We start from the raw sequence: 27,915 nt of genomic DNA on the forward strand, positions 1-27,915 counted from the left end.
TAAGGTCAAACATTAACAAATATTCTACTCCAGACTGTCTACAGGACTAGAGGAAACCATGACTCCGCATTTACAGTGAATATAACCCCAAGGTATGTCTAAATTATGTGTATATTATACACTGGTTTTTTTTTTTGTATTAAAGGAAGTAGTGTCTTATGCAGTTCTGGTGATCTGGTGCTTAGCATTTGGGGCTTTTGATAGAATTTTCACTGATAAAACTTTAGTTTGATATAAACAGAATAAATTGCTATATAATTCAATGAAAAAAGTTTGATACAAACAGAATAAATTGCTATATAATTCAATGAAAAAAGTTAACCTCCACAGATAAACCAAATGCTGAAAAATTTGAAGAACTTAAAAAACAATCAATCATTACCAGTCAATAGTCGTCTCTAAGTGTACCTTTTATCAATCAGTCAAATATTCAAACAAAACACTTTGAATGCCTACAAGACACTGGAGTGTTCAAACAGGAGCAAGAAACTGAAACAAATGTGTCATGATCCCTATAAGAAGATTTAAGTCTAAATAAATGCAGTCTAAATAACGGATTCTGTACTCACCCTGCTGACTCCTATCTTCCCAGACGTGAATATTTGACTCGTATAGCATATATTCAACTATTGTCTAGTTGTGTTGGCCCACTGTTTTCTAGAGCTTTATGACTTAGCGCTACCTACAACTGTCAATCATCTAACATATTAATAATACAAAGTTCTCTAAATCTTGATAGTGAATATTCACTGTTTCCATTCCATCTACTATGATGGACTTTTGTTTTGAGATTAACATGGAGGCTCTGTAAAGAATTTTGGAAAGTATTTATAGGCCCCAGATGTATAAATACATTGATTTCCAAATAACAAGACACAATGGAGAGAAGGTCAACTGCAACAACGGGTGCTTTACCCATCTTGCTTTCAGTACTTCATGCTTACATTTTAGTGCATTCTATACACCTACAAGTGGCTGCCTGGTTGGTAGCCATTACTTCTTGTAAAACTGAGAAATCTGAAGCAAGTTAAGGAACCAAAGAAGTATAAATGGGAACAGCAATCAAACTATATCTGGCAGTCATAAAAATGACTCATAGTAGTGATATTTCAGTGTAGACAAAAAGTTTTTAGAAAGCTAAAAAAGTGTAATATTTAAGAGCTTGGGCCTTTGTATTAGATAAAACCTACAAATGAGTTTCAAATCTGCCACTGACAAGATATATTACATTGGTCAAGCAACTTTGCATTTCCAAGTCTGGGTGTTTTATTTGTTTTGATGCATAAAATGGGGAAAATAATACCTCCCCTTAGGGGTCTTGTTATAATGTTGATAATGCATCTCATATACATAGCATAGTGTCTGGCACATAGTAACTATTCAGAAAAATATAGTTATTGTTGTAGAAGCTGTTAATTTGTTTATCATTTTCTGGAAGCCCTATCTATGCACAGTGGTATTTTCTAATGTTATTGGGATATTTTTTTACATGAATAGATTTATCAAAGAGAGTTTTCAGTTTTCCTCTAAATTACCCATAGAAGCATATTCAAGAAAACTTAATTCATTTTTCAATTATTTTTAACATGTCTAATATATCTCTTACCTTTGCTTTTATTATCAGTTCCTCGTGCTTACGAATTAGATCCTCATTGTCTGAAAGTGATGAACCTAGACTTTGTTCCTGTAAATCTCTTATAGTTTTCTGAAACCAACAAGTAACCTAAGAAGCAGCAAAGAAAGATCAAAATTCAAATGATCAGAATAAGTGAGTAAAAATTTCAGAAATAGTCCCTCAAACTTCCAAAACTTAAGCTACTTTAATTTCTTTATATAAACTATATCATGTATTTACATCATATGAATAAGTTTTAAATTTTTTCTTCATTTTAACCTCTACATGCATAAGAGAAAACAAATCCCCGATAAAGTATGAAAATGACTAATCAGGTCAGATTACATGGCATAAAGAAAATCAAAATTTCCTAACAAAGAATCAGAATAGATTCCCAAGTAGTCTATAAATCACGAATTATTTTAAAATATGTCTTCTTTCCTAGAAATATGAATCTAAGTATAGTTATATAAACACATATGAAGATGTTAAAACAGTTTATGCAGAATTATATTTTCTGCCATAAAAAAGACAATACAAAAATATTTAGTTTGCTATAAGTGTTGGAAAGCTATATCCATAAAACAGAGGTTATTAAAATCCATTAACATTATAAGTGGTAAGGGCATGACTCACATTCACATTGACTTGATTTATAATACATTCCATACACAGTGCTGAAACTACAAATAGCAAAGGACTTGAAACAATCTATACATTTTTAAAAGATTCCATAACTTGACATGGGGGCCCTGGATGCAGATTCCTTATCCCAATTAAAGGAGACTTAAATTTTTACTCTTGAATCCTGTATAGCATTATTCTTACGATCACGTCATAATGACTGATTCTTTTTTTTTTTTTTTTTTTTGAGATAGAGTCTTGCTCTGTCACCCAGGCTGGAGTTCAGTGGCTTGAACTTGGCTCACTGCAACCTCTTCCTCCCAGGTTCAAGTAATTCTCTGCCTCAGCCTCCTGAGTAGCTGAGATTATAGGCATCCGCCACCACACTGGCTAATTTTTTTTTTTATTGCATTTTAGGTTTTGGGGTACATGTGCAGAGCATGCATTACAGTTGCATAGGTACACACATGGCAGTGTGTTTTGTTTGCTTTCTCCCCTTCACCCACATTTGGCATTTCTCCCCAGGCTATCCCTCCCCACCTCCCCCTCCCACTGGCCCTCCCCTTTTCCCCCCAATAGACCCCGGTGTTTAGTACTCCCCTCCTTGTGTCCATGTGTTCTCATTTTTCGTCACCTGCCTATGAGTGAGAATATGTGGTGTTTCATTTACTTTTTGTATTTTTAGTAGAGACAGGGTTTCATCATGTTGACCAGGCTGGTCTTGAACACCTGACCATGATCCACCCACCTCAGCCTCCCAAAGTGCTGGGATTACAGGGGTGAGCCACCAGTGCCTGGCCATAATGACTGATTCTTAAGAGACAGCTACAAACTAGACAGTTTGCTAGTTGCTTTTTGGGCATCATCTCTATTTCTCTCAACAACTTTATAAGAGTCATGATATCATCATTTTTTAAATGAGATAACGGATTTTTGAAGTGGTCAAGCAACTTATCCACAGCCACAAAGTAAGCAGCAGAGACAGAATTTGTCCTCCAGTCTGCAGGATTTCAAAATCCATGCTCTTTCCATTGTACCCAGGTGCCATGCTTGAGACATTTAAAGTCTTACAGCCCTTCCATCAGGGGTAATGACTTCAAATCTGGAAAATGAACACTGGTAGCCCATTCAAAACAATGGGCATCTAAATCCCAAGCCTGATACTGTGTCTTTCCCCAGCCTAGGTTGGGGAAAGGCACACTGCTGTTGTGCCTGCAGCATCTCAGAATTTTTCTCTAAAGTCCTGTAACATGGAGAAATGTGTGAAACAGGTGGCCAAGGTGAACTCTAGATTAGACTGGAAGTTCCACACAATACATGCACATGACACATGGCATACACACACACACACACACGTCAGAGTTAAGGGCTTGCCTAGAATAGGACACATCATTTATATGGCTGATATCACAAAGCTGGCTATGGGATCAAAAGATCTGCACCAACTCTTTGTATTTTTCCAGCATGGAATTAGGCAGTTAAAAAGCAGGGTGGAAGCATTTCTCCAGCTTTCGGCTAACTGGAAATGTCTTTACTAACCATCATTTTAGTCCATCATTAGTGCAAAGAAAAGAATGCTGGTGGCCTTGTAGCAGCTTTCATGTGACATATATCTCATTTTCTTTCAAATATTTGGTAATCTTTGCACAATACAATGCACATATTATCTAGTTAGTCCTCATGATATATAAGTATTGTGCTTATTTATTCACAATTATTTGAAGACAGTCAGTTTTTCTGTCATCTAATTAGAGCTAGATGATACTTGCAATGTGCCTATTAAAACACAGAGAATGTATTTTAACAACAGCTTATCATTTATTTTATTATGAAAAGCAAAATAATTTTCTCCCTGAAATTCAGTGATCCCCTACAAAAACACAACTAGAGCAATGATTTAAGGGTTTTCTAGAAGTAAAGTGGATTGCAAATATAACTAACTTCCAGAGATCATTTATTTTATTAAATGAAAGTGAGTTTTATTTATTCTTAGCTAAAGTGGGAGGGACTCAACATCTCAAGAATGATTTAACAAGGACAATTAATATAGAATCACAGTGGATGAAAAATGGGTACAAACAGGTGTTTGCTAATCTCTAAAAACAGGTGACAAGCCTGAACCCTCAGATAATCTTATTAAACTTTATGAGTCAAAGACTTGTCATCTAACACATGCCAGCATGATGAAAGCTGTGAAAGAGTGAGTTGTTTTGATTTTTAAATGGTATACTGACCTCATCTCCTAGATTTGGCACATACTATTTCAACTCTCCAAAGATATCATTCTTGTAAGACAATACTATTCCCTTTAGGATAAAGTAGTTAAAGAACTACAATAATGTTCAGTGTATGTTGTTCACGTTCCTGCCTGTTAAATCATGCTGACTCTCTAGATCTACAGATTTTACTACCAGATACATCCTGGAAAGAAACATAAAAACAAGTTGGCATAAAATTCAGAAGTTAAGTAGATCATCATGAGGATGCTACATCTCATTATGAGGTATTCACACACAGGAACAGACTCTTAGATCAGATTTACCAGGTATGCTGTGGGATGCACACAAAATAGGCTCTCAGAGTCCTTCTGGTGATAAAATAAGACACCTTAAATAACCAGGAGCATGTCAACCATAATATTCTGCCACCCAGTAAATCAGTCATTGTGCCCAGCGAGTAGCTACTGCAGACAGCTGCACAGATATTCTAAGTGCACTTTTTATAAGCTTTTAAATTATATCAGCTGCTGTCCAGAAGCCTGAATGATAAGTACAGTAAGTGATGCACCAGGACACTTCTGTAGAACATGATCCCTGCAAAACAATGCAAACAGGAGCCGCAAGCTGAGGAGATGTGCAAAGGAAAGAAAACAAAAAATGTTCAAAGTATGCACTGGAAATTGGTTCTGGACACTGATGGATTAAAAGGGTAAATTAGAACATTTTTCCTTTCTTCCCAGTTCCTATGTTTCAGTTTCATCTGAGCAACATGATCATGGTCATCCCATCAATTTGATAGGGATTCTAGGTACTTGATGCCCAAAGGAGGTAGAACTCAGCAGAGAAGGAGGGAGGTAGATTTGTGTGTGTGTGTGTGTGTGTGTGTGTGAGTGTGGAGTGATAGGGTGGCAACTATCACAGAGTGACAAGAGATGGAGAAAAAGGAAGGTCAGCACAGACACAGAGAGGAAGCAATTAGGAACGTTCAATGAAAACCAAGAGCTGCCTGAAAGTTAAAGTGGGTGGCAGGAAAATCTGTACTGTCCAATACAGTAGCCACTAATTATACATAGCTATCTAGTACTTGGAAAGTGACTAGTCCCGATTGAGACATACTCCATGTGTAAAGCACACAGCAGATTTCAGACTTAGCATAAAATATAATAAAAATATCTCACTAAGAAATGTTAGTATGAGTATAGTGGCTCATGCCTGTAAACCTAGCACTTTAGGAAGCTGAAGTAGGTGGATCCCTCGAGCTCAAGAGTTTGAGACCACCCTGGACAACATGGCAAAACTCAGTCTCTACTAAAAAATTAGCTGGGTCTGGTGGCACACACCTGTAATCCTAGCTATCCAGAGAGGCTGAGGCAGGAGGATCACCTGAGCCTGTGAAGTCAAGGCTGCAGTGAGCCAAGATCCTGCCATTGCACTTCAGCCTGGGCAACAGGAGTGAGACCCTGTCTCAATGAAAAAAAAAATGTTAGTATTGATTACTGATTGAAAAAACATTTCAGATATGTTGGATTAATTTAAAAATCGTATTGCTTTTCACCCTTTTATGTGGCTTTTTACATTTTAATTTCCTTTTTACTTTTAAAATGTGGCTACTAGACAATTTAAAACCACATCAGTAGTTTGCATTATATTATTATTGGATGGTTAACCAATTAAAATATATTTGGACTGTCTTTATTTGTTAAATGTAGACCTAAGGACTGAGCTTTAATTAAGGATATTTTAAAAAGTGGAGTCAGAAGATCAGTGTAAGATACCAGTTGGTAAGCATTTATGAACATCTAAGTAGGGGGTGAGGAAGTAAAAACCAGAGACGCTTTCGAAAACTGTTACTGGCTGCTACAGTTTTGATGTTTGTCCCCTCTAAACCCCATGTTGAAATTCGATCCCCAGTGTTGGAGACAGGATCTAATGGAAGGTGTTTGGATCATGGGGGTGGATCCCTCATGAATAATAGAGTAATGCCCTCCCTGGGTGGCGGCTGGGGGGAAGTTCTCCCTTTATTAGTTCCCAGCAGACCTAGTTGTTAAAAACAGCCTGGGGTCTCCACACTTTCTCTTGCTTCCTCTCTTGCCATGTGATCTCTGTACATGCAAGCCCCGCTTCACCTTGCACCATGGGTGGAAGCAGCCTGACGCTTTCAACAGATGCCCAATCGTTCAGCCAGCAGAATCATGAGCCAAATAACCTTTCATATTTATAAATTACCCAGTTTCACGTGTTCCTTTGTAGCAGTGCAAAATGAACTAAGACATAGCTACATTCATTGGCTAAGTAAATGAATTTGGGATAGCAGAAGTAACAAAGGGGGGCCCTCGCCATTTTTTTTTCTTTATGTGAGAAAGGGATTTCTTTGCTTGTCTTGTTCATCACTGAAGATGCATGAGGAAAGATGATACAGGGATGTACCAAAAGAGTGGGAAGGTTGGAAGAGCAGGAAGGTTGGGCTAAATACCTACTGAAAGTATTCAGCCTTGAGCAAAGAAAGACTCCTTTTTGCTTGTTGGAAGTCCCACTTTGGACCCCTGCTGATAGATAGGAATGAAGAAAGTAAAAGAGGTGAACCAGTCTTCCAAGAAAGTATTAGGTACCACTTTAGACAGGTTACAGCACAACCTCAACCAATCTGCACCCCTCCTTTGATAGTGACATTTGCCCTTTCAACAAATGAGCTAACAGTTCAATAGACAGTTTAATAACTCACCTAAGGTCACACAACCAATATGGGGAAATTCTTGTAGGTAGGGGTAGAAATGCCAATGTCGGAATATATACTATGCAATATTTTCCCTGCTCATTATATATATATATGCAGAGATAAAGGATTCTGGAGAAGAGAAGTAGTTCTTACTAAGCTATGTTTATGAATGTCCTTAAAATAAAAACCAAAAGGCAAAGCTATGGTTGTAGAACCCAGCTTTAACACAAAAATAGGTTCTATGTACAATCACTGGGACTCAGTGAAAATATTTCATTAGAGAGGAGAATGGATGTGTGTGGGTTAGGGCTGTCAAAAGGAGTCCCTGAGAGGAAGAAGCCAGCTTCGGGCAGTGGAGACAGCAAGAGTAGACTGAGAACTTCAGTGTCCAAGACAGGACTGAAAGATGGGCCATGCAAGCTGTAGAAAATGCTCTCTGATTGTCAAGGATAAACAATTCAGGTGGCAAGAAGGTGAACTTCTGCCGCAGCCCAAAGCAATGCATCGGAATGCCATAAACCACGGAAGCTTATTTTTCTGCAATTTGTTCTACAATCTGAAATCAGATCTTTTTTATCTTTATTTCAAATATGCTGGAGGAGGTGAGCTAGCAATAAGCAATTCAAACCACCTTAACAGAAATGCTTCAGGGGAGATGAAAATCTCATCAAATTACTTTCATTTTCTTTTCCATGTGCACAACTTGCTGAATAACCAGGTTCTATTAAGGACAAAAAAACTGATAAAGAAAAAAGGCATCAGTTATTTATCTTCTTTAATCCAAGACGTTTTGACAGTCTCTCTTGCAATTACCAAAAATACACACGTATACAGAAATGTTTTCAATTGTAGTTGATGGTCACAGGTGACAGTTCTAATGCCTTCTTTGATTTTGAAGGCATCTTTCCATAGGGCTTTTTTTTTCCTTCTTTTTTTACAATAGGGGAACCAGTTGTCTTTGTTTGGTATTAGACAATACAGTCAAACGAGCTCTGGACCGAACTAGCAACAACCAGACTTGAAACATCCATTTGCTCCACTAGATGATTCTAATGTACATTAGAAGAGATGCTGAAGCTGTGTTGCTGATGTTTGTACCTGCAGTCTTGGGAGCAGGGGAGGAAGAAGTAATTACTGTCAACAACGTGGATCAGGTTTCTATTTTTAGATGTATTCTGGATCTGATCTAGTTATTGGCCTGTTACTATTTGGACTTAGAGATTCCAGCAGGACAGTGCTCACAATTTTCTTTTGTAGAATTTGGGAGCCCTTTGTGAATTACTGAAATCAACTGGAAGGCATTAGTGTCTCCTCAACGAATTCCAGTATCAAATCCCAGTATTCTCTGTTGATGGGCAGTAGGAAAGCTAAACTCTATTATTTTAAGGCAAAACTTGTTACTTTATGAACAGCTTTACATAGAATCCTTTTTACTATGTAGAATTATAATTTTATGTATTTAACTATTCTGACTTGTACTAACAGATTTCTCTTCTCACATCTATATTTCAAGAAAAGAATGGCACAAAAGACTTCCCTTCTTAACATTGCCCACAACAATTATTTGTGTTTAGGTAGGCTCTTTACTTCCAACCGCTTAATGGATGGAAATTTATTTAGTCCAATGGGCAAAATCAGCACAGTGGAAGTCTCTGGACAAATTTTATTTCTAGTATTACCTCCGACTCATTGAAAGGAATTGCCACAGCAGTGGAAAGAAATTGTTTTTCAGGAGAGTAAACAGAGCCCCACCCAGCGTCTTGGCAATGTGTATCCCTACCAGAGATATCGAAGGCATGATTTTCTCAATATCACTTCAAGTTCCACTCTAAGTGATCTGCAGCCAATTATATTCATGGTGTGAGATAAAGAGAATGAGAGGCAGACCGAGAGACAAAGAGTACAAAGCTACTTAGGAGTGGGACCAGAGATTGACATTTTCATTTTACCTTCCCAGTTCCTAGGTCATGCGGCTTAATGGAGTTCCTACCAAAGTTTTGGCCTGAACCTCTGGTCGTTGGGAAAAACCATGAATCAGAAACTATTATATAAACAGGATAAACTGGTAAATTTTAAAGGAAGTCTTAATCTTTTTAAAGTGTGCCATTTATTGTTTGCTTAAGAGACTCCCTACAAATTTCATTAAAATTAATTCATACATTTGGCTTGTCTTTGGGGATTGGATCGTAAGAATGAGGGAAGAGGAGAAAATGATTTCTACTCTCTGGCTAGTTTGGGATGGTGGCAGGAAAAAAGGAAAGCCACAATCACCAGGGGCAAACACCAGGGGTAGGGAAGAAAAAGAGCTCAGAGAGGTAAAAGGAAACACACAGGCAGCCTCAGGGCTTAGCAGGTAGCTCAGGCAGCAGCAGCTAATTTTGTCATACAAGGGGCATGAGGGTTAGAAGCAACCGTAGGGCCTTTCCCAAGGATCACATACATCACTTCTGAGGGTGAATATGGTCACAGTATATGTCCCCATCCCCCATATCAACCAACTTGGGGGCTTCAATAATCAAAATGTTGCTAAGCCATCAGCTCAACTGAACAGTATACAGGAGTGACCCAATTTAATGAAAATGTAATCAACTATAATAAGTATAAGCGACCTAAAGAAATAGCTAAAGGATGGAGAAAGTTAAGGAGAGGCAAATTGGCTTTTAACTCTATCTTGCAGCTAAAGCTAACCTTTTGAGTAAACTAGATTGGATATAAAGCCATGAAATGGCATTTACGCCCTGTTCATATGAGAACATCTAGTGGTTTATGGAATTGGTGCAGGATTCCATACAAAATCAGGCATATTGGCTGATTTTGTATGCTAGTGATTATCCAGTAAAGCTCAGAAAGTGACCACCAAAGTATGTAGTGACATGGTGAACATTTAAAAATGGCTAGCCATGTGCAGAAAGCAGAAACTGGACCCCTTCCTGACACCTTACACTAAAATTAACTCCAGATGGATTAAAGACTTAAACATAAGACCTGGCACCATAAAAACCCTAGAAGGAAATCTAGGCAAAACTATCCAGGACATAGGAGTAGGCAAGGACTTCATGAACAAAACACCAAGAGCATTGGCAACAAAAGCCAAAATAGACAAATGGGACCTAATCAAACTCCACAGCTTCTGCACGGCAAAAGAAACAGTCACTAGAGTGGATCGGCAACCAACAGAATGGGAAAAAATTTTCGCAGTCTACCCATCTGACAAAGGGCTGATATCCAGAATTTACAAACAACTCAAGCAGATTTACAGGAAAAAAACAAACAAGCCCACTCAAAAGTGGGCAAAGGATATGAACAGATACTTTACGAAAGAAGACATATATGAGGCCAACAATCATATGAAAAAATGCTCATCGTCACTGGTCATCAGAGAGATGCAAATCAAAACCACATTGAGATACCATCTCACGCCAGTTAGAATGGCGATCATTAAAAAATCTGGAGACAACAGATGCTGGAGAGGATGTGGAGAAAAAGGAACACTTTTACACTGTTGGTGGGAGTGTAAATTAGTTCAACCATTGTGGAAGACAGTGTGGCGATTCCTCAAGGCCTTAGAAATAGAAATTCCATTTGACCCAGCAATCCCATTACTGGGTATATATCCAAAAGACTATAAATCGTTCTACTATAAGGACACATGTACACGAATGTTCATTGCAGCACTGTTTACAATAGCAAAGACCTGGAATCAACCCAAATGCCCATTGATAATAGACTGGATTGGAAAAATGTGGCACATATACACCATGGAATATTATGCAGCAATCAGAAATGATGAGTTCGTGTCGTTTGTAGGGACATGGATGAATCTGGAAAACATCATCCTCAGCAAACTGACACAAGAACAGAAAATGAAACACCGCATATTCTCACTCATAGGTGGGTGATGAAAAATGAGAACACATGGACACAGAAAGGGGAGTACTAAACACTGGGGTCTATTGGGGGGAAAAGGGGAGGGCCAGTGGGAGGGGGAGGTGGGGAGGGATAGCCTGGGGAGAAATGCCAAATGTGGGTGAAGGGGAGAAGAAAAGCAAAGCACACTGCCATGTGTGTACCTACGCAACTGTCTTGCATGCTCTGCTCATGTACCCCAAAACCTATAATCCAATAAAAAATTAAAAAAAAATAAATAAAAATAAAAATTACTGAGCACTTACAATATGCCAAGCTGTACTCAAAGCATTTTAAAAACACATATTTTTTACTTTTACAATAAATCTGTAAGTAGATACTGTTATTATCCCCATTTTACAGAAAAGGACACTGAGGCACAGAGGTCAAGTAACTGGTCCAAAACCACATGGCTAGTAAATATAAAAGCTAGGATTTCTCTCTATACCATCTGCACCAGAGTCCCTCTGTTTCGACCTTTGAACTGCAGTGTCATTGGAAGCAACAGTCATTAGCATACATTCCAGTTAGAAGAGGTTTCTTTTTCTTTCAAAATTACATGCTTCTTCTACAAATACTATCAGATCCTTTGCATTTACCTCTGGTGTGCCCTAGAGAGAATTCTAGCGACATCCTATATACCAAAACAAAATTCTGTGATGACAGTTGGACATTTATACCTGTTACTGACCCAACTGTTCGATGCCAGAGTCATCAAAATAATGCAACCCTTATTTTGTCCTTATCCAGTAAATGTACGAAAGCTGCCTTCAGAGAAGGACATTTTTTTTTTTTCGGTGGCAGCAGCTCACATTTACTGAGAGTGCAAATGCATTATAAATAGATGTATTTTTAATGCGATTGCTAGAGATTTAAGAAATACGAACTTAAATAACAAGATCAGATTTGCAAACATGAAAATAAAGGTAATGTTCAACATTGACCAGTGTGGTGGGAACTAGTACTCACATATAGTTGAGTCAAATTTGAACAACTTTTGTGAGGATAATTTGACAAGATGCATCACGAGCCTTAAAACATGTTCGCATTCCATCAACCCCCAAATTCCACTTTTGAGAATAACACTGTTTATCCAGGAATACCACCTCTTGGAATATGAAAGATACACTCAAGAATGCAACTGAAGAGGCTCATCATGTGTCATCATAATCATGGGACCAGGACTGACATTTTGTTGATATAAATGTTTCAAAGTATTTTCACTCAACTTTCTCATTTAATTCTCACAAAATCTCTTGATGATAGATTTAGTATCCCCATCTCAAAATTTCCCAAGCAATAGATAAGAAGCTTAGGTAAGTCAAGGAGCTTCCAGAGAAAGACTTTTAAAATTATGCATTTAAGCTGTTTAATCATTCAAGTTCTAAATCCTAGTTATACAAGAGAATATGCTCACATGTTCCTGTATGGGTGCACAGTTTTACAAATGCCCCCCAGACACAAGATTGGTGCCCAGAGGCTATGATCATATATGTCATCTCTGATATTTTAATTGCCCACTGACAAAGGATATACTGCATGATTATGATACACATTTTACTCAAATTATAAAACCATGAAACCTTCTGATGTGAATTCTATTATCCTCCCTGCCCCTAAAGATGTATACCTTATATGTGATCTGGGTAGTAAAAAGAGATTGTCTACCCATATGTCTTAATTCTCCTAGATGCCCTTGACACTGTCATGTACACAGAGACCTGGAATAACTTAGTTTTAATAAATTTGTTTGTCTCATTTATGCCTGATTGGAGCAATTGAGAAAAATTACATTCATAAATCTTCTTGCCAAGATAATTAATTATGCACGAAATACTTCAAGCTGCTTCTGATTTTCATTAATGAAGCAGATTATCCGCAAAATAAGATGCTGCTGGAGCTGAAAAGAAAGGTCAGCTGCTTCTCTTTAAATGTAAGACAAGCATGCATTTTTACATCTGAAAAACAATGATGAAAGAACATGCTATAATTGTCTTTATGAGGCTATCACATCCGAATTAAGATAGGAAAGTATGCGGTTTTCATTTACTGTTTTCCTGCAATTGATGTAAATCCTAAGTCCCCATTATGCTGGTCACTTAATTTCTTTTCCAAAGGAGAACTGGCTGAACTATTATCTTTGAAAAGCCTTAGGCCACAGCACTCAGAAACAAAGAAGCACTAAATGTATCTTTTAAATGATCCTTATGGGAGAAGACACATCACATATTCAGACAGCCACATTATTATTCATCAGTAATCTTTGTTCTAATTCTCTACTTAATTTCCCTTTCTCTTAAGTGGTTAAAATGATTGACAAAGCTGATACTTCATTAATATAAAGTATGATAGCTCCTGTGTTCCCTTAAAATAAGACGGAACTGACAAAAAAGAAAAAGAAAAGAAAAACTTTGCCCTCCAATAAAACGTAGTTCCATGTGTTCTAGAATTATCAGGTAAATCATTCAGGAACATGATAACTATAAAACTCAAATTACTAACTGAGTGACACTCAGCTTAGTGTCCCTGCTTGCAATTCTTCACCACTGTACCATCAACAACACTTTAAAATAGAACATTCAGGCTGGGCACAGTGAGTAGCTCATGCCTGTAATCCCAGCACTTTGGTATGCCTAGACCAACAGATCACTTGAGCCCAGGAGTTCGAAACTAGCCTGGGCAACATGATGAAACCCCATCTCTACTCAAATACAAAAAAAAAAAGCCAGTGTGGTGGTGTCCATCTGTAGTTTCGGCTACTCAGGGGGCTGAGGCACAAGAATTGCTTGAACCCAGGAGGTTGAGGTTGCAGTGAGCCAAGATTGTATCACTGCACTCCAGTTGGATGACAGAGTGAGACTGTCTCCAAAAAATAATAACAATAATAATAATAAACAGAAGTTCAGAAAAACTGCAAAACTCAGGTAAGATAATTTGTGCTTTTATGTACCTAAATTTTAAAGTAATTCCTTCTTCATATAACTATCAACATAATAAGCATTAATTATTGTTTATAATATTAAGAAATCAAAGCAACTCTATTTCCTCATTAATAAAGTACTGTTTAAATTGTGTTATATTCAAATAGCAGAATACTACATACTTATTAAAATTAATTGCTCTACTTTTGACACAGAATATGTTTATGTCTTATTCAATTTAACCAAAAAAGGTTATAATACAGTATATATAGGCTAATTCAATTTATTTTCATTTATTTGCTTAGTTGTTTAAAAAGTGCCTGTATGCCTGTGACCATGCTCATACTCAGATACAAGTCTAGAAGGTGGCAGTGTGTCAAATTTCTACTAGCAATCATCTACATGGAGGGTGATCTCTACATTTTAACAAAGAAGCATTATTAAATCACAAGCAGAAAAAGATACTACTTTTTGTTTTAAGCTATCAATTCAGTGCCCATTAAACAAGGGTAGCTGTTAACATTATTACAGTGACTTTTATCACATCCTGTGAACTCAAATAATAAAACTGGTCTTCAATCTGAGACCAGTCGTCATCTGAGCATGACATTGGAGGGGCGAGGAGTGGGAGAGTATGTAATATTTTGGGCTTCACTATCTTTTTCAGACATGATGGTAACAACTGCTAACACTAAGATAGTAGTAGGTATTATTTTTCATATGTTTACAGAAAATTGAGCTTCAATGAGGTTAAATAATTGCTGTTACTCATCCAGTAAGTGGTGAAGCCAGGATTTGAACCCAGCGAAGTCTAGACCTAGGATCTGTACTCTTACAAGCATAAAGAGACAACATTTAGCTTTATTAACTAACTACTGCAAACACTGTCACTGCTGTTAACAAGAGAAAATGTAACATGAGTGTTTTAAGATTCAGAGCCTAAACTTTATTTTTATTTTATTTTTTGAGACAGAGGGTCTCACTCTGTCAACCAGGCTGGAATGCTGTGATATAATATTGGCTCATTGCAGCTTTGACCTCCTGGGCTCAAGCCACCCATCCCATCTCAGCCTCCCAAGTAACTGGGACTACAGGAGCATATCACCATGCCTGGCTAATTTTTGTGTATATATTTATTATAGATACAGGGTTTTGCCAGGTTACCCAGGCTGGTCTTGAACTCCTGGGTTCAAGCGATCTGCCCGCCTGACAAGCTATTCTGATGAGGATGCTGATAAAGACGGAAACTGCAGGTGTAGGGACAGGGAACACATAGGAAATCTCTGTACCTTTCTCTTATTGTTTTCTGTGAACCTAAAAGAGCTCTAAAAAATAAACTTTATTTTTTAAAAAGCACCCCTCCCAAAATCACTCACCTCTAAAAAAAAAAGCAACATTCCTAGAGGAAAAGATATGCTGTCTTGTGGTCTAGCATATCCCCAGCACTTATGATAGGAACTGGTACATAGTAGGTATTCAATAAGTATTAGTTGAAAAGTTGATCATCATTTAAACTCTCATTTTTCTAGCATGAAATAAGAACCAGTTTCTTCCGGACTCATATGTGCTTCCAACTATATGAATGTCTCTTCAGTTTGGATGGAGCGATATTATTGAACATACAAAGTCTTCTTTCCTGTGTATCTAGGCCGGGAGACCACCCTCCACATGATTTCTCCCTAAAAATTCCTTCCACTTAATCTGTACAGATTTAAACATGGAATTAAGACAATCAGAAGTGTTTTGATAAACATCTCACTTATTTGAGTTGGGGGTTAGCAAAGAGAGTTCTGCCCACTTTTCTCATCAAGTGATTGCAGCAGAAGGAATGCATGTCAAGCACATTGAAAACCCATCAGAGCTATGTCCATGGCCTGAGTAATGAGCTCTAATGAGCCTGCAAACTCATCAACCCCTGAAGCCCTCTGACCACTAATCCTGCAGCTATGGGTCAAGGTCATATTTCTTGATTGGCATCACACCACTTTTGTAAGAACATTATCTCTATTTTGAGCTGACAGACTTTTTACTGATATAAGCAGCAATCTAGCACAATTCAGCAGCATCATGTCTCTTCCACTTTTAAGAAAACTGCAATTAACATTTCAAAATGTTAAAGACCCATGTCTAAAAAGTAGTAACCTGGAAGGAAGAATTCAACAATAGAATACATTCATTTTCAAAACTACCCACAGGTGTTCTCTCTCATTTATAAAATCAACAGTATAATGAAAAAAATGCATATATTTGTTTTTATATTACTTACAGGGAAAAACAACATGGCAGTTTGGATGAAAGGCTTTTGGACCAAAGACCAAAGGATTTGATCATGAAGACTGAAAAACCACCCAGGGAATGGGTAATCCATGTAACAACTAATTAGCTGAGGCTAGACCATCATCCAGCGCCCCTTTGGGTTACCTGGTTTTCTTGTTGGTCCCACTGACATATCTGCAGAACCTGACTCAATTCTTGCCACTGTTGCTTCAAGTACTTGTCTAGTTGCCTTCTCCTGTCTTGTAGAAGTTCAAGAAGGCTGTCAATCTTCAGACAGCTGCTATGAGCTGCCTGAATCAACTCGGGATTCACATTAGGTCCTTCACACTTGAATTTTTCTATGAAGTCAGTGAGTTGTTGACTTTTGTTTAAAAGTGCTAAAGACCGTTCTAAGAGTTCTAGAAGAAAATCAGAAAGAAGAATGATATTAGCAAGCTTTTATACACCAATCTTCAGACTCTTCATAATTTAAAATATATGTAACTTTTATGTTAATAAAAAACAAGTTGTGCTGCAAGGAATTAAAATGTGTGAACAGAAACTGCCTACAGTACTTCAAAGAAAAAATTGGTCAAACACCTTGGCCTAACAATTGTGACAGTTCTAACTGCCAACTGATGGGATGCTTTGTTCAGCGATTATGTGATTCAGGACAAAGAGTACAATAAGTGTGGAATTTTGCCATTGCTGCAGTTTTCAGTGATATAATACTGCTTAAGTGTTCCACATTCTGAGGGGACTGGACTAAAGCTGAGGTTTAAAGGTTAGTGCCTGGGGTAACCAAACAAAAACTCAGTGAATGTGGTGGCCAGGTACCCAGATGTTAGGGATAACAGCAAAGTGGAAAATGCTTCTCAGCCTAAAAGGGTCAGCGGTCACTCAGTACTGACCAACTGCTGACATGAGGAATATGGGTCCAGTGTTGATGGAGTTTCCAATTGTTGAAAGAGTTTCAAATGCAGATTTTATGTGAGAGTTCTGACTTTTAAATCTTTCATAATTCATATTTTTAATTAAAAAATACCACAAGATAAAGAAGCATATATATCTGCTAAATGGGCCACCAGTATGTCATCTCTGGGGTAAATAGCATTGTAGTTTTGAGTAACATCTTGTAGAACAGGGATGTTAAACCTAAACATTGAAGAACTGCCAAGGGAGAAAGAGTTGAGAATAGCACATTGAGGAGCATCTACACGTGGGGATCAACTGAAGGAGCAGTTAGGAAACTGTCCACTGTCCATCATGCAGAAATGAAGGAGTTGTCCATGACATCCCTCCCCCATATCCCGCCATCATCAAGAACTGCTGATTCTATGTGCTATCTCGGGCATCTGTCTACTTCTCTTCATCCTCACCATAGAATGTGTCATCTGTTGCCTGGACATGCAGTCTTCTCTTAATTGCATCCTCTCTCCAGTCCATCCATCAATTCTCCAGACTTTAGCCACAGAGATCTTTTCTAAACATAACATCTCTTGCTTTCTTTCTTTCGCTTTCTTCTTTCCTCTCTCTCACACACACAGGCATGTATATGTACACACACACATATAAACACACTTACAACAATGGCCCTTTACATTAAAATTAAAGACAGACCCCGTAATGTAGATGACTAGGCTGGCATGGTCTAGCCTCTTCCTTCCTTTTTAAATTGTCTCAATCTCTCAACTGTTCATTCTTATCTTCTTTAAATTCCTCACACATGCTATATTCCCTCCTGACCCTGAACTTTCGCTATGCCCACCCACAAGGACACCATTCTCCTCAGCCCCCTCCTTCTTTACCTTTACTATACTTATACTCCATGTCAGCTGTCACTTCCTCAAAGGACAAATCAGACAGGATTAAATACTCTTACATTTAATGTCCATCTTTGCCACTAGGCTCCATTGTAGCATGAGGATAGAGACCGTGACTGCATCCCCAGCACTTAGCACGGTGACTGGCGCAGGAGATTTGCAATCATTTTTGTAGAATGCTTGAGTGAGAACAAATGTTTTGAAAGAGGGGGAAAAATTGAGGGAGCTACAAATATTAGAGATCAGAAGTTCTCTAAAGTTATAAAAAAGAGAAGTTGAGAGGAAGATTTGGGTTTTGTGATGGAAACAGAAGGCAAGTTACCAGGTTGAGAAGTGAGAAGGCAATGAGAAGTGAGAAGAAAGTGAGCTGAGAAGTAGGAAGGCAACAAGCAGGACAATCTTTGAGACACGAGATTGTATCTTGAGATAATAATAGGGTCAAATATTCTGGTTTTTTTTTTTTTTAATTTTATTTTCAGGTTGGGGGAACTGTGGTGAACACTCAAGATTAAGCACCTCACCAAGCTTGACACTAATAAAAACGGGCTGAAGCAGTGGTGAAACCCAAGACTTGTGATTAGTATAGCTCAGTGTTCTTTCCACTATAGGAACATGCTCAACTTCAGCACTCTAACTTTTGACAGTTTATTACACAGCAATGATGTAGGCTGAGGTAGTTGGGCCAGTTTCTCTTTCAATTGACACCTTTTTTTGGAAAGCAGGAGAGAATGAGATAAGTGAATATACCATAAAAAGACATTTTGAGATGAAAAGGAAATAATTTAAAGTAGTTTATTCCACATGACCTAGATCTGTCTTGTAAAACTTTAGCTAGTAGTATCTGTTCAGAATGAGGAGAATGTGGCCATGCGCCCTGGGCAATTTGATTCTGAGTCAACAACGCAAAGAAACAAACGACAAAAATAGCCACAGACTTCAAACAGGTCAGGACAGGAGAATGTAAATAACATAAGAAAAGTCAGGGAGAGCATTATAATTGAAGTCAATTTCTTGGAAAAAAAAACAAAAGTAATGAAAGCAAACATGAACAAGATGGGGCTGGGGGTGGTGCTCAGGAAAAGACCTATCTGTTTAAAACAAGTTCTTACAGGGAGGTACAAGACACAACTAGAGAAACGAGGTAAAGGCAGCTTACATCAGGCCTTGCCTATCAGACTGAAGAGTTTAAGTTCTATAGCCTTAATGAAGTAAGAAGTATGATGGATTCTCCTTTTACATATAGAAATAGTCATTTTCCTTTGTGTTTGAAGAGCTTGTTATGATATTGTGAACAGCTATACACACACACACACACACACACACACACACACACAACCTCACACACGAGAAGTTTGGGAAGGGAGCAAGGTCTCCACATGGTTTCCTTCCTTCCTATAACTCACTCTTGCGCATTAGACTTTGCAAATGAGAGAGGGAGGCACAACTTTAGGCCCTCAGTATATTACAGACTAATGGTCAAGCTGTTCGGGTTCTCATGAGAATATGTACAATTAGCCAAAATTACAATTCACATTTTTTCTCTGGTTTTTTGTTTCACCTTCTGCCAAAAATAGTATAACCACTACCAAAGTATTACCAGGGATACAGCCTCCTGAGCCAGTGCTAACTTATGAAATGTACCCAGGCTGAGTCAGTCTGTTACCTGCTACCACGATAGCTGCTGAGTTGGATGGATTCTTCCCTCAGTTTCCTCTGCCAGTTCCCTCAATCTTTCTGTCAGTTTCTTATATCTTACTTTTTTACAGTTTACATTTTCCTAGCTATTTATTCCATCAGTTGATCTTACAAAGTGATGTATTTTTTCTCAAGGGTAAACTGTCTAGATATAATGCGACCTTCAAGAACATCTTTACAGTCAATTTATTTTAAAGATTGTATAACAGCACATACAAAATCCTAGTTACTGACACAATACCTTGTGATGTGAACTTGAGAAATTTTCATTGTTTTAATTAATTTTCAGTCTATCTAAAAAGTTATTAAAGTTTATAAAATACATCATATTTTACATTAATACCTCTATAGTTTGCCATAGTTATTAAGTATAAATAACCAATTAAAGATGGTATAATAGGTATACACAAGGTAGATAGGTTTATAGCTTGTTAAACAAATTTTCCAAATGAGGACTTTCTAAAATGCATCAAGGTCATCATCTTGGTCCTGAGATCATGTATGATATTGCTTCCTAATACTTTAAAAATATTCTAAATGTTTCTCAGTGGGATGGTTTCTTTTGAACATAATTAATGGGTATTTTTGAATATAGACAAAAATAGAGATAATAGTATAATGGGCCCCCAGCTAGGTTTAAGATATATATGACATCTAAGAAGAAAAAAGAAGTAATATATTATTCATATAATATATGATCCTTCTGTGATGTAGCTTCTCAGTTCTTGCATTCATTTTAAGAAGACCCTTAGAAAACAAGACGGTACAGTTGTCCTTCTTGGGAGCTTTTTCTTCTCTTTAATGTCCCTTTAGACCTCATTTGTTGCTCACTTTTGCATCGTGCTGCCATGTTCTACAATGGAATTATGTGCAAATAACACCCAACAAATATACTTTGGGTTGGATACTATTCTCAGCTTTGGAGATCTAGGGTCTCACAAGCTAATGATGAAGACTAATAAGAAAATAAATGATTACCACACAGTGTGTGAAGTGATGTACTGAAGTACCCACAGAAAGTACAGAGGGAGTCACCAAGTGTGTACATGTCCTGCTAAACTGCTGGCTTCCTGAGAAAAAGAGCCATGTACTACCATGACACATGGCCCTGGGTTTCTCACCTGGTTATGGGTTCAGAAAACAGTGTTTAATTATATGTTCTTGGATTGAGGGCAACTAGGCCAGTAAGTAATCTGGAAACCATATTTGCCAGAAAAAAACTTTAACTAAGTAAGTAAGTTTAACTCAAAAGAGAGAAGCCTGGAGAGGGTATATTATTCTTTCTGTTTCAAGCAAGGATTATTATGAGGTGGAGGGAACCAACTTGTTCTGAAACATTCTGGGAGGCAGAAACATCAACCTGGTTCTGACTTCCACAATGTTACAGAGTAAGTTTTTTACATCTAAGGGAACCTTAGCATTGCTGAATAAGGAGAAAGCATAGGTGAAGCTAATTGAAATAAAGTGACTATTAGGGGTAAGTGTGACTATAGTTTTTCCAGCTTTTGTCATCCTAACACTCATGTTTTGTACTACTCAACTGATCAACATCTCAGAAACTTACTGGAATGGCTAGCTGCACTTACAGACATATTTTATTTCCTTAAATTTAAAGATAATAGATATGAAGCCCTTAACTAAAACAATCAGAATTTCACCCTCAACTATGCATTTCAAATCAGCTAATCTTAATCATATCCCATTGAATTAGTTGGTTAATAAATGGCATCAACTCCCATTTTTTTGTTTGTTTGTTTTATGAAAACAAAAACTTTTGAAGCCACCACTGGGCACATGAACTGGGAACGAGGTATCCTGACCACAGTTCTGTCATCTCTGTGTTTCAAGTATTACACAGAAGGGCACAAACTCTCACAATAAATATGCTACCAAGATGGTAGAATATTTTTTCATTACAAAAATAAACTATGTTTCCTGTCTTCCACTAGAATTTTTATATAGCTCTTTGGACTAAGGAGGCCCACTGGACTCTCGAAGGCTGATCCCTGAAAAGCAAGACATCAGTCTCACTGTCAGCTAGATGCCAGAGAAGTGCGAGCAAAGCAGCACGGGCCTCATGTAAACTGGCCCACAGTGCCACAGATCCTAGGAACTTTGAAGGAGCCAACAGCAGTAGCAAAAACAAAACAGCATTAAGGCTACGTTCCCCCTGCCAGCTCCATTCCCAAGTATTTATAGAAAAACCCCTGCTTCTACAAGCCCCCAGTCCCTCTGGAGACTGCTTTCATTTGATTGCCTCAGTATTGAAACTTTTCAACAATAGCATCTAACCCTGTCAGGTTTCCGGAGGTAAAACTGCTGTGTGATGATCATGTTGGTCGGAAGAAGACTGAATTAAGACCACAGAACCTATCTGTTACCTTCCAGTCTCTTATCAGGGATTTCATGTGATTCTACTCATTTCCTCTGGACCTAGATAGATTACGACTACTGTATAATAATGGGCAACTGCTGCTTAAAAGTACAAACTTTTGATGCTGTTTATAATCCCTGTTAGTGATAGGTCCTATAGGACAACAATCAGTGGAAATTATATATATGTATTTGGTAGGATCTCATAAGAATTTACATAGGAAAGATTGAGTCCTTTAATCTTTGAGTTTTAGAAAGTTGTGATAAGTAATTTATCATAATGATCTATTATCTAGAGTCTTTTGAAGGGTAATATAAACACAAAATCTATTTGTGACTTTAAAACACCTTTTGGTCCAGTCCAGAATGACAGGCCGGTGTAGCTAGAAGTCAAGTTAGAACTGTGACAAATGAATTCAGGAAGCTTTCTATTCAGACCCAGTTCTATTTGGCAGTAAAATTAGAAGACATATTAGGAACAAAAGTAATGGTTGTTTCTATCTATATATCTAACCTCCTTCCACAGCAAAAGATGACAGATAACTACTACTCTTCCACAAATGCCTTCCCGACTTCGCTCCTGGCCCACACCAAATTCTTATAGAAAGGCTTTGGCATACAAATTGTTGGTTAACAACTAGACTATCTTTTTAGTTGTTCAGAGGGAATTGAAAATCTTTTTTGTAGAGTGTTTTGTTAGATTTTCATCTGGAAACATTCACTATTTTTTTTAACCGCACTAGTGAAAGAGGAATTTTGTTTATCCAGACCTACTTTTTAAAGAATGACCTGTATTCATTGACCCTTAAAAGGAACATTCACTGAATTCAGTAATTTATTCAACTAAGAGATATTTCTTGAGGCTCTACCATGTGGCCAGGCACCTTGCTAGATGCTGAAGGTAAAGGGATGAACAAGGTAGAAATGGCCTCTGTACTCGGGAGCTAAACTTTAGCAGACCAAACAACAGAATCTCCTGGAGGCACGTCTTCTACCATGCTCTCAGAATATTTACAGCTAGTTATTTCTTTCACAAGATGACTAAAAATGAAGCTTTGTTTAACTTTTCTTAGAGAACAAGTTGAGGTATACACAAATAAATTAAAGCTACACTGTCATACATAAGCATTCTCATATTAACATCTTTTTTTTTTTTTTGAGACGGAGTTTCGCTCTTGTTACCCAGGCTGGAGTGCAATGGCGTGATCTCAGCTCACCACAACCTCTGCCTCCTGGGTTCAGGCAATTCTCCTGCCTCCGCCTCCCAAATAGCTGGAACTACAGGCACGCGCCACCATGTCCAGCTAATTTTTTGTATTTTTAGTAGAGACAGGGTTTCACAATGTTGACCAGGATGGTCTCAATCTCTTGACCTTGTGATCCATCCACCTCAGCTTCCCAAAGTGCTGGGATTACAGGTGTGAGCCACCGCACCCAGCCCATATTAATATCTTTTAAAATCTCTAAACACTTATGTGAAAAATAAACGTATTTCTTGCCTTTAGTATGATGTTCATGAAGCTGAAGAAGTGATTTTAAGGACTCAGCATTCTCAAACTCATGAGTATTCTGGAGGAAATCTTCAGCTTGGTCTATTTTAATAGCAAACTGCAATAGAAATACAGAGGAAAGACATTTGTATAAAAATTAATGTACCATTGTTAGTTACCTGTAGATATTTTTCATAAATTTGTAGCCCGACTGAGGATGTATGTGTTTGTGCAAGTTTGTATGTTTGTATGCATGTGTTTTTGTGAGTATGTGTTGGCTTAGAGTGTTTGTGTGAGTGTGTGTGTGTCTACATGTAGTCAATTTACAAAGTGCTATTGGTAAGAACTTTCTTCTCCTTTCATACCTAATTATGTATGTTGAAATAAACCAACCTGTTTACTGTCCAAATGCCTATTAAATTTTTCAACCAAAATTATAGTGTCCTATGTATCTAGTCACTTTCAATATTCTAAGACACTTTGTTAAGAATAAGCAGAAAGTTAGCTAAGGGAAACCAAGAAAAGGTTAACTAAAAAGTAACCTACACATTTGCAAGTAAATATAGCTTAAGAACTCACTAAGAGAGAAGGTTTTAGTTATTTTTTCAATCTATAACTGAACTTAGCAGTGAAATATGCAAGTTTCCAAATAATATGTAGTCTAATCCTGTATTTTATACAAAGAAAAATATATATATTTGTATAGAAAGTGGTGTCAAAAAAATACATACCAAATGGTGACTTAATGAGAAGAAATGAAATTAAGGATGAGTGAAAGGAGGTAAAATTTTAATATTTGAGTCTATAATTTGAATTTCTGTTTGCATTTTCATCAATAATTTGTATGCATTACATCTATAAATAAAATAAGATTAGATGGACCAAGAATGACAAGTGAGAAATTTCTTCTCTGTTTCAAGGAAAATGCATAGCAATTTCACACTCTAAATGATGAGGAATATAACTGGTCTCTCTCTTTCTTTTTCTCCATAGAGAAAGTGAGAGGTTAAGAGAGATGATTAACTTGATGTTAAAATGCTCAGGGAAATAATCTTTGAAACAAATTTTAGAAGATGGCAAAATATATTTGGTTATCCTATCACAGTATGTCTGTAATGGTAGACAAATAGCTGATTTGTTTTAGCACTAAGTTTCAACAGTAATTATTACAGTTTATATGAGCATTTTAATATATTCACCTTTGGATTGGGTTTAGAATAAACTAATTAAGCAAAAGTATTAGTGTCAAAGACACAGAGGATTACCATGGTATGTATCTTCTTTTTAAAGTCTTCTCCAAACTACCATCTTTGAATTTGGGGATTCTTCATATTTTAATGTAACTATTTGATTAACATAATCTACTGTAGTTTGATTATCACAACAGCCATATGAAATCCAATTATAAATGAAACAGAATGATGAGAGACTGAAGAGCATGGGACATGTTTTGGAAATGCAAGGAAGGCCTCTGACATCCTATTAGAACAACCTGATGGACATCTGCTGCTGCCACTCAGGGGCAGTGTTCCTAAATTACAGCACAGTGTTCAAGGTGAGAATAACCCAACTGACAGTTATGTCTGTAAGCCTGAAATCATCCTGTAATAATGATCAGCCATGAAATCATTAGTCATTTTGCATTTCTCAAGAACTCCTGCATATACATAATTCAATAAAAGGGGGTCATATCCATATCATTTACATCTCTAATTCACTCAATTTCTAATAACTGATTTAAAAAATATTATTTAAAGAGAATTTCAAAAGGGAAAAAACATCCCTAGTAGGTGGTTGGTTTGTGCCCTGCAGAACATTACAAAAAGTTCCAGGGTCACTGTTTAACTTATATTTATATTTCATCTTGTTATAAAATTAAAAATAAATAAACAAACCAATAAGCAAACAACACTTTACTCAGAAAAAGCTTCCCTAAAGCTCTGTTTACTTTTATCGTAGTTTCTTTTTTCCACTCTTAAATATGGCTTTGGCATACAAAGGGGGCATAAGGAGTATATAGGAGTTTGTCTTCAGTTTAGTATGAAGTGATCCACAAAATTGGAAACAGGATAATAAAAGAAATAATTAATCTTTTCACTAGATCCAATAAAAGCTCACACAAGTGTAAGAATAAGAGTGTTGGGTTGAATTATGGCTTGGCCTACTATTTCCTTTTATTTCATGCTACATCTGAAAGTAATTTATTATGGAGAAAATAAGCTAGTATTAACTCTAAAACACAGTGAGAAACAAATATTGCTCTAATGCTAGAAAAAAAAATTTCCTGGGCTCAGAAGAGCTGAGTTTCAAGGACAGCTGAAACCTATTCCCTACTTACTGAGATAGAATGAATCAGATGTATCTATAATTTGGCCTCTGTAGGTGTATTTCAGCTGTCTTATTTCCTTTCAGGAAAGAAGGTTTGTGTATGAAACTTCTTCCAAGATGGTCTCTGAAATTAGTTGAACTTCAGTGTTCAAATTGTGAAAAACAAGCCTTGAAAATTATAATAAGGTTTTTATCCCTCCCTTTTGCTTTTAAACAAGTTCATGATGCATGAGATTGCCTACTCCAATTTTTAGGTTCTATTACTAATCTTCTTTCCTTCATTACTTTGAATTTAAGCCCTGAAATTTTAGTTTAAAAAATGTCATATTTTTCACATCTAGTGCTTTATCATAAGGAAGCAGCACTCTCACATCAAAATGAATGGGCTGCCACTTGGCAGAGAAGTTAAAAGTGAAATTTCCAATAATGGCCTTATACCAAATATAACACCTCTTTTGATAATATTCTTTGAAACTCACATTTTGAAATTAGAGACCTCAAAAAATTGTAGAATTCGAGAAAAATCACAAGGAGATATGAGATATGGCCTTCTTAGGGCCAGAAGGACTTTTTCCTTCTCTTGTATTTTAAGGTGTTCAAACTATGGAAAATCAACTATATGCCTTAGGAAAGTACTCATAAAATGTTACATTTATGAGTCAAATCATCTATGGAATATTCTATAATTGCTTTTTTAAAACACAGGCAGCAAAAGGAAATTTTATTGTCCAACTTTTAGCCAAAAATAACACTCTAGACCAGCAGTCCTTAGTAATCCTACAATCAGGGTAATTATTTGATTTAGTAACTATATTACTACCTTCTATATATAGGGAAATAAATCATAATAACTTATGAGAGTTCCTATTATTACTTAATATTTTACCACATTTTAATTAATTAACTGTACTTTGTTTTTGTTTGAAGACCTACTCCTAAAATAGTAATAAATTTACTTTTGACAATCAAAAAATAAATATATTGTGTATGTATGTCTTGGTTATTCTGCCAATATTTTTTAACTGATTCCAATGTCTATTTGTGGAAAAACAAACATTTTCAGGAGTGCTATTCATTTGCTCTGATTGGGGGAAGGGGGAAGTTTTTTAAAGCACAAACCTCTAAAGCATTTTCAAAAAATTCAGAAGTCAACCTAAGGAGATCCGTTCTTCTTTCAAGCATGGAGACCAGGGCAGCCCATGCTTCACCCAGAGTCTCAGCCATGGCATCATAGACCTGACTCTGATCCTTGTTCTCTTCAGCTGTCTTGTCTGCCTCCTTCAAGAGTTCCCACACCCGATCTTCCAAAGCCTAAGTCCAAGAGAAAAGGCATAAGCCAGGGTGTTAACTCAATGTAAGAACACAGAATCACATTTTAAACACTTGGATATTAAAAATTGTATGGGGTCTAGGAAAGAGAATTTATAAACACAAACTGTTATGCAAGAAACTATATCAAACAGGAAGGAAGGAGCGATCAGGATTGAGGTGAACCAGGGAGGATGGCCAGGCCAAAAGCATTCACATTTAAACACTGTCCAAACATTGCTGACATCTAGCAAAGATACATGTCTGTATTCCCATGAGGTACAGAATATTATGTTAATCTCATATTTCCAAAAAAATAAGAAAAGTGATAAGAACACACCTAGAAGTGTGATCAAGAATAAAAGTTGTGACAAACAAGCCCAGTAAAGCTTACTGTTTATTGTAAATAATTGTCATTAGTTGTTAACATGACTGTGATGCTTAATGCAAACATTACGAGTACATTTTTAAAACAGAATCGTCATAATTTAAAAATTGAGATATGCATAACCAACATTATGTACTGTTTGGACAAAATATGAAAAATAAAAAGGAACATGTGCTCACATAATTGTCTCATTCAGGGATAGGAGGATTCAATAAGTTCCACATAATTCTTGAAGTTGGCACCAAAATAAAGG

General features: G+C 37.0%; 1 protein-coding gene across 3 annotated transcripts in view; it reads right to left on the bottom strand.

The window, feature by feature from the left end:
- The window catches only part of CCDC141 (coiled-coil domain containing 141), a 194,619-nt gene that overhangs the window by 115,234 nt on the left and 51,470 nt on the right, over nt 1-27,915 (bottom strand). For all 3 annotated transcript variants that reach the window (XM_035304429.3, XM_035304426.3, XM_078327323.1), the window contains exons 3-6: nt 27,086-27,277; nt 23,648-23,756; nt 16,423-16,676; nt 1,607-1,723 (exon numbers count right to left, since the gene is read on the bottom strand). In XM_035304429.3, coding sequence (XP_035160320.2) covers nt 1,607-1,723; nt 16,423-16,676; nt 23,648-23,756; nt 27,086-27,277 — 672 coding nt within the window. The remainder of the gene's footprint in view (nt 1-1,606; nt 1,724-16,422; nt 16,677-23,647; nt 23,757-27,085; nt 27,278-27,915) is intronic.

This window comes from Callithrix jacchus, chromosome 6, assembly GCF_049354715.1.
Source record: "Callithrix jacchus isolate 240 chromosome 6, calJac240_pri, whole genome shotgun sequence".
Lineage (NCBI taxonomy): Eukaryota > Metazoa > Chordata > Mammalia > Primates > Cebidae > Callithrix > Callithrix jacchus.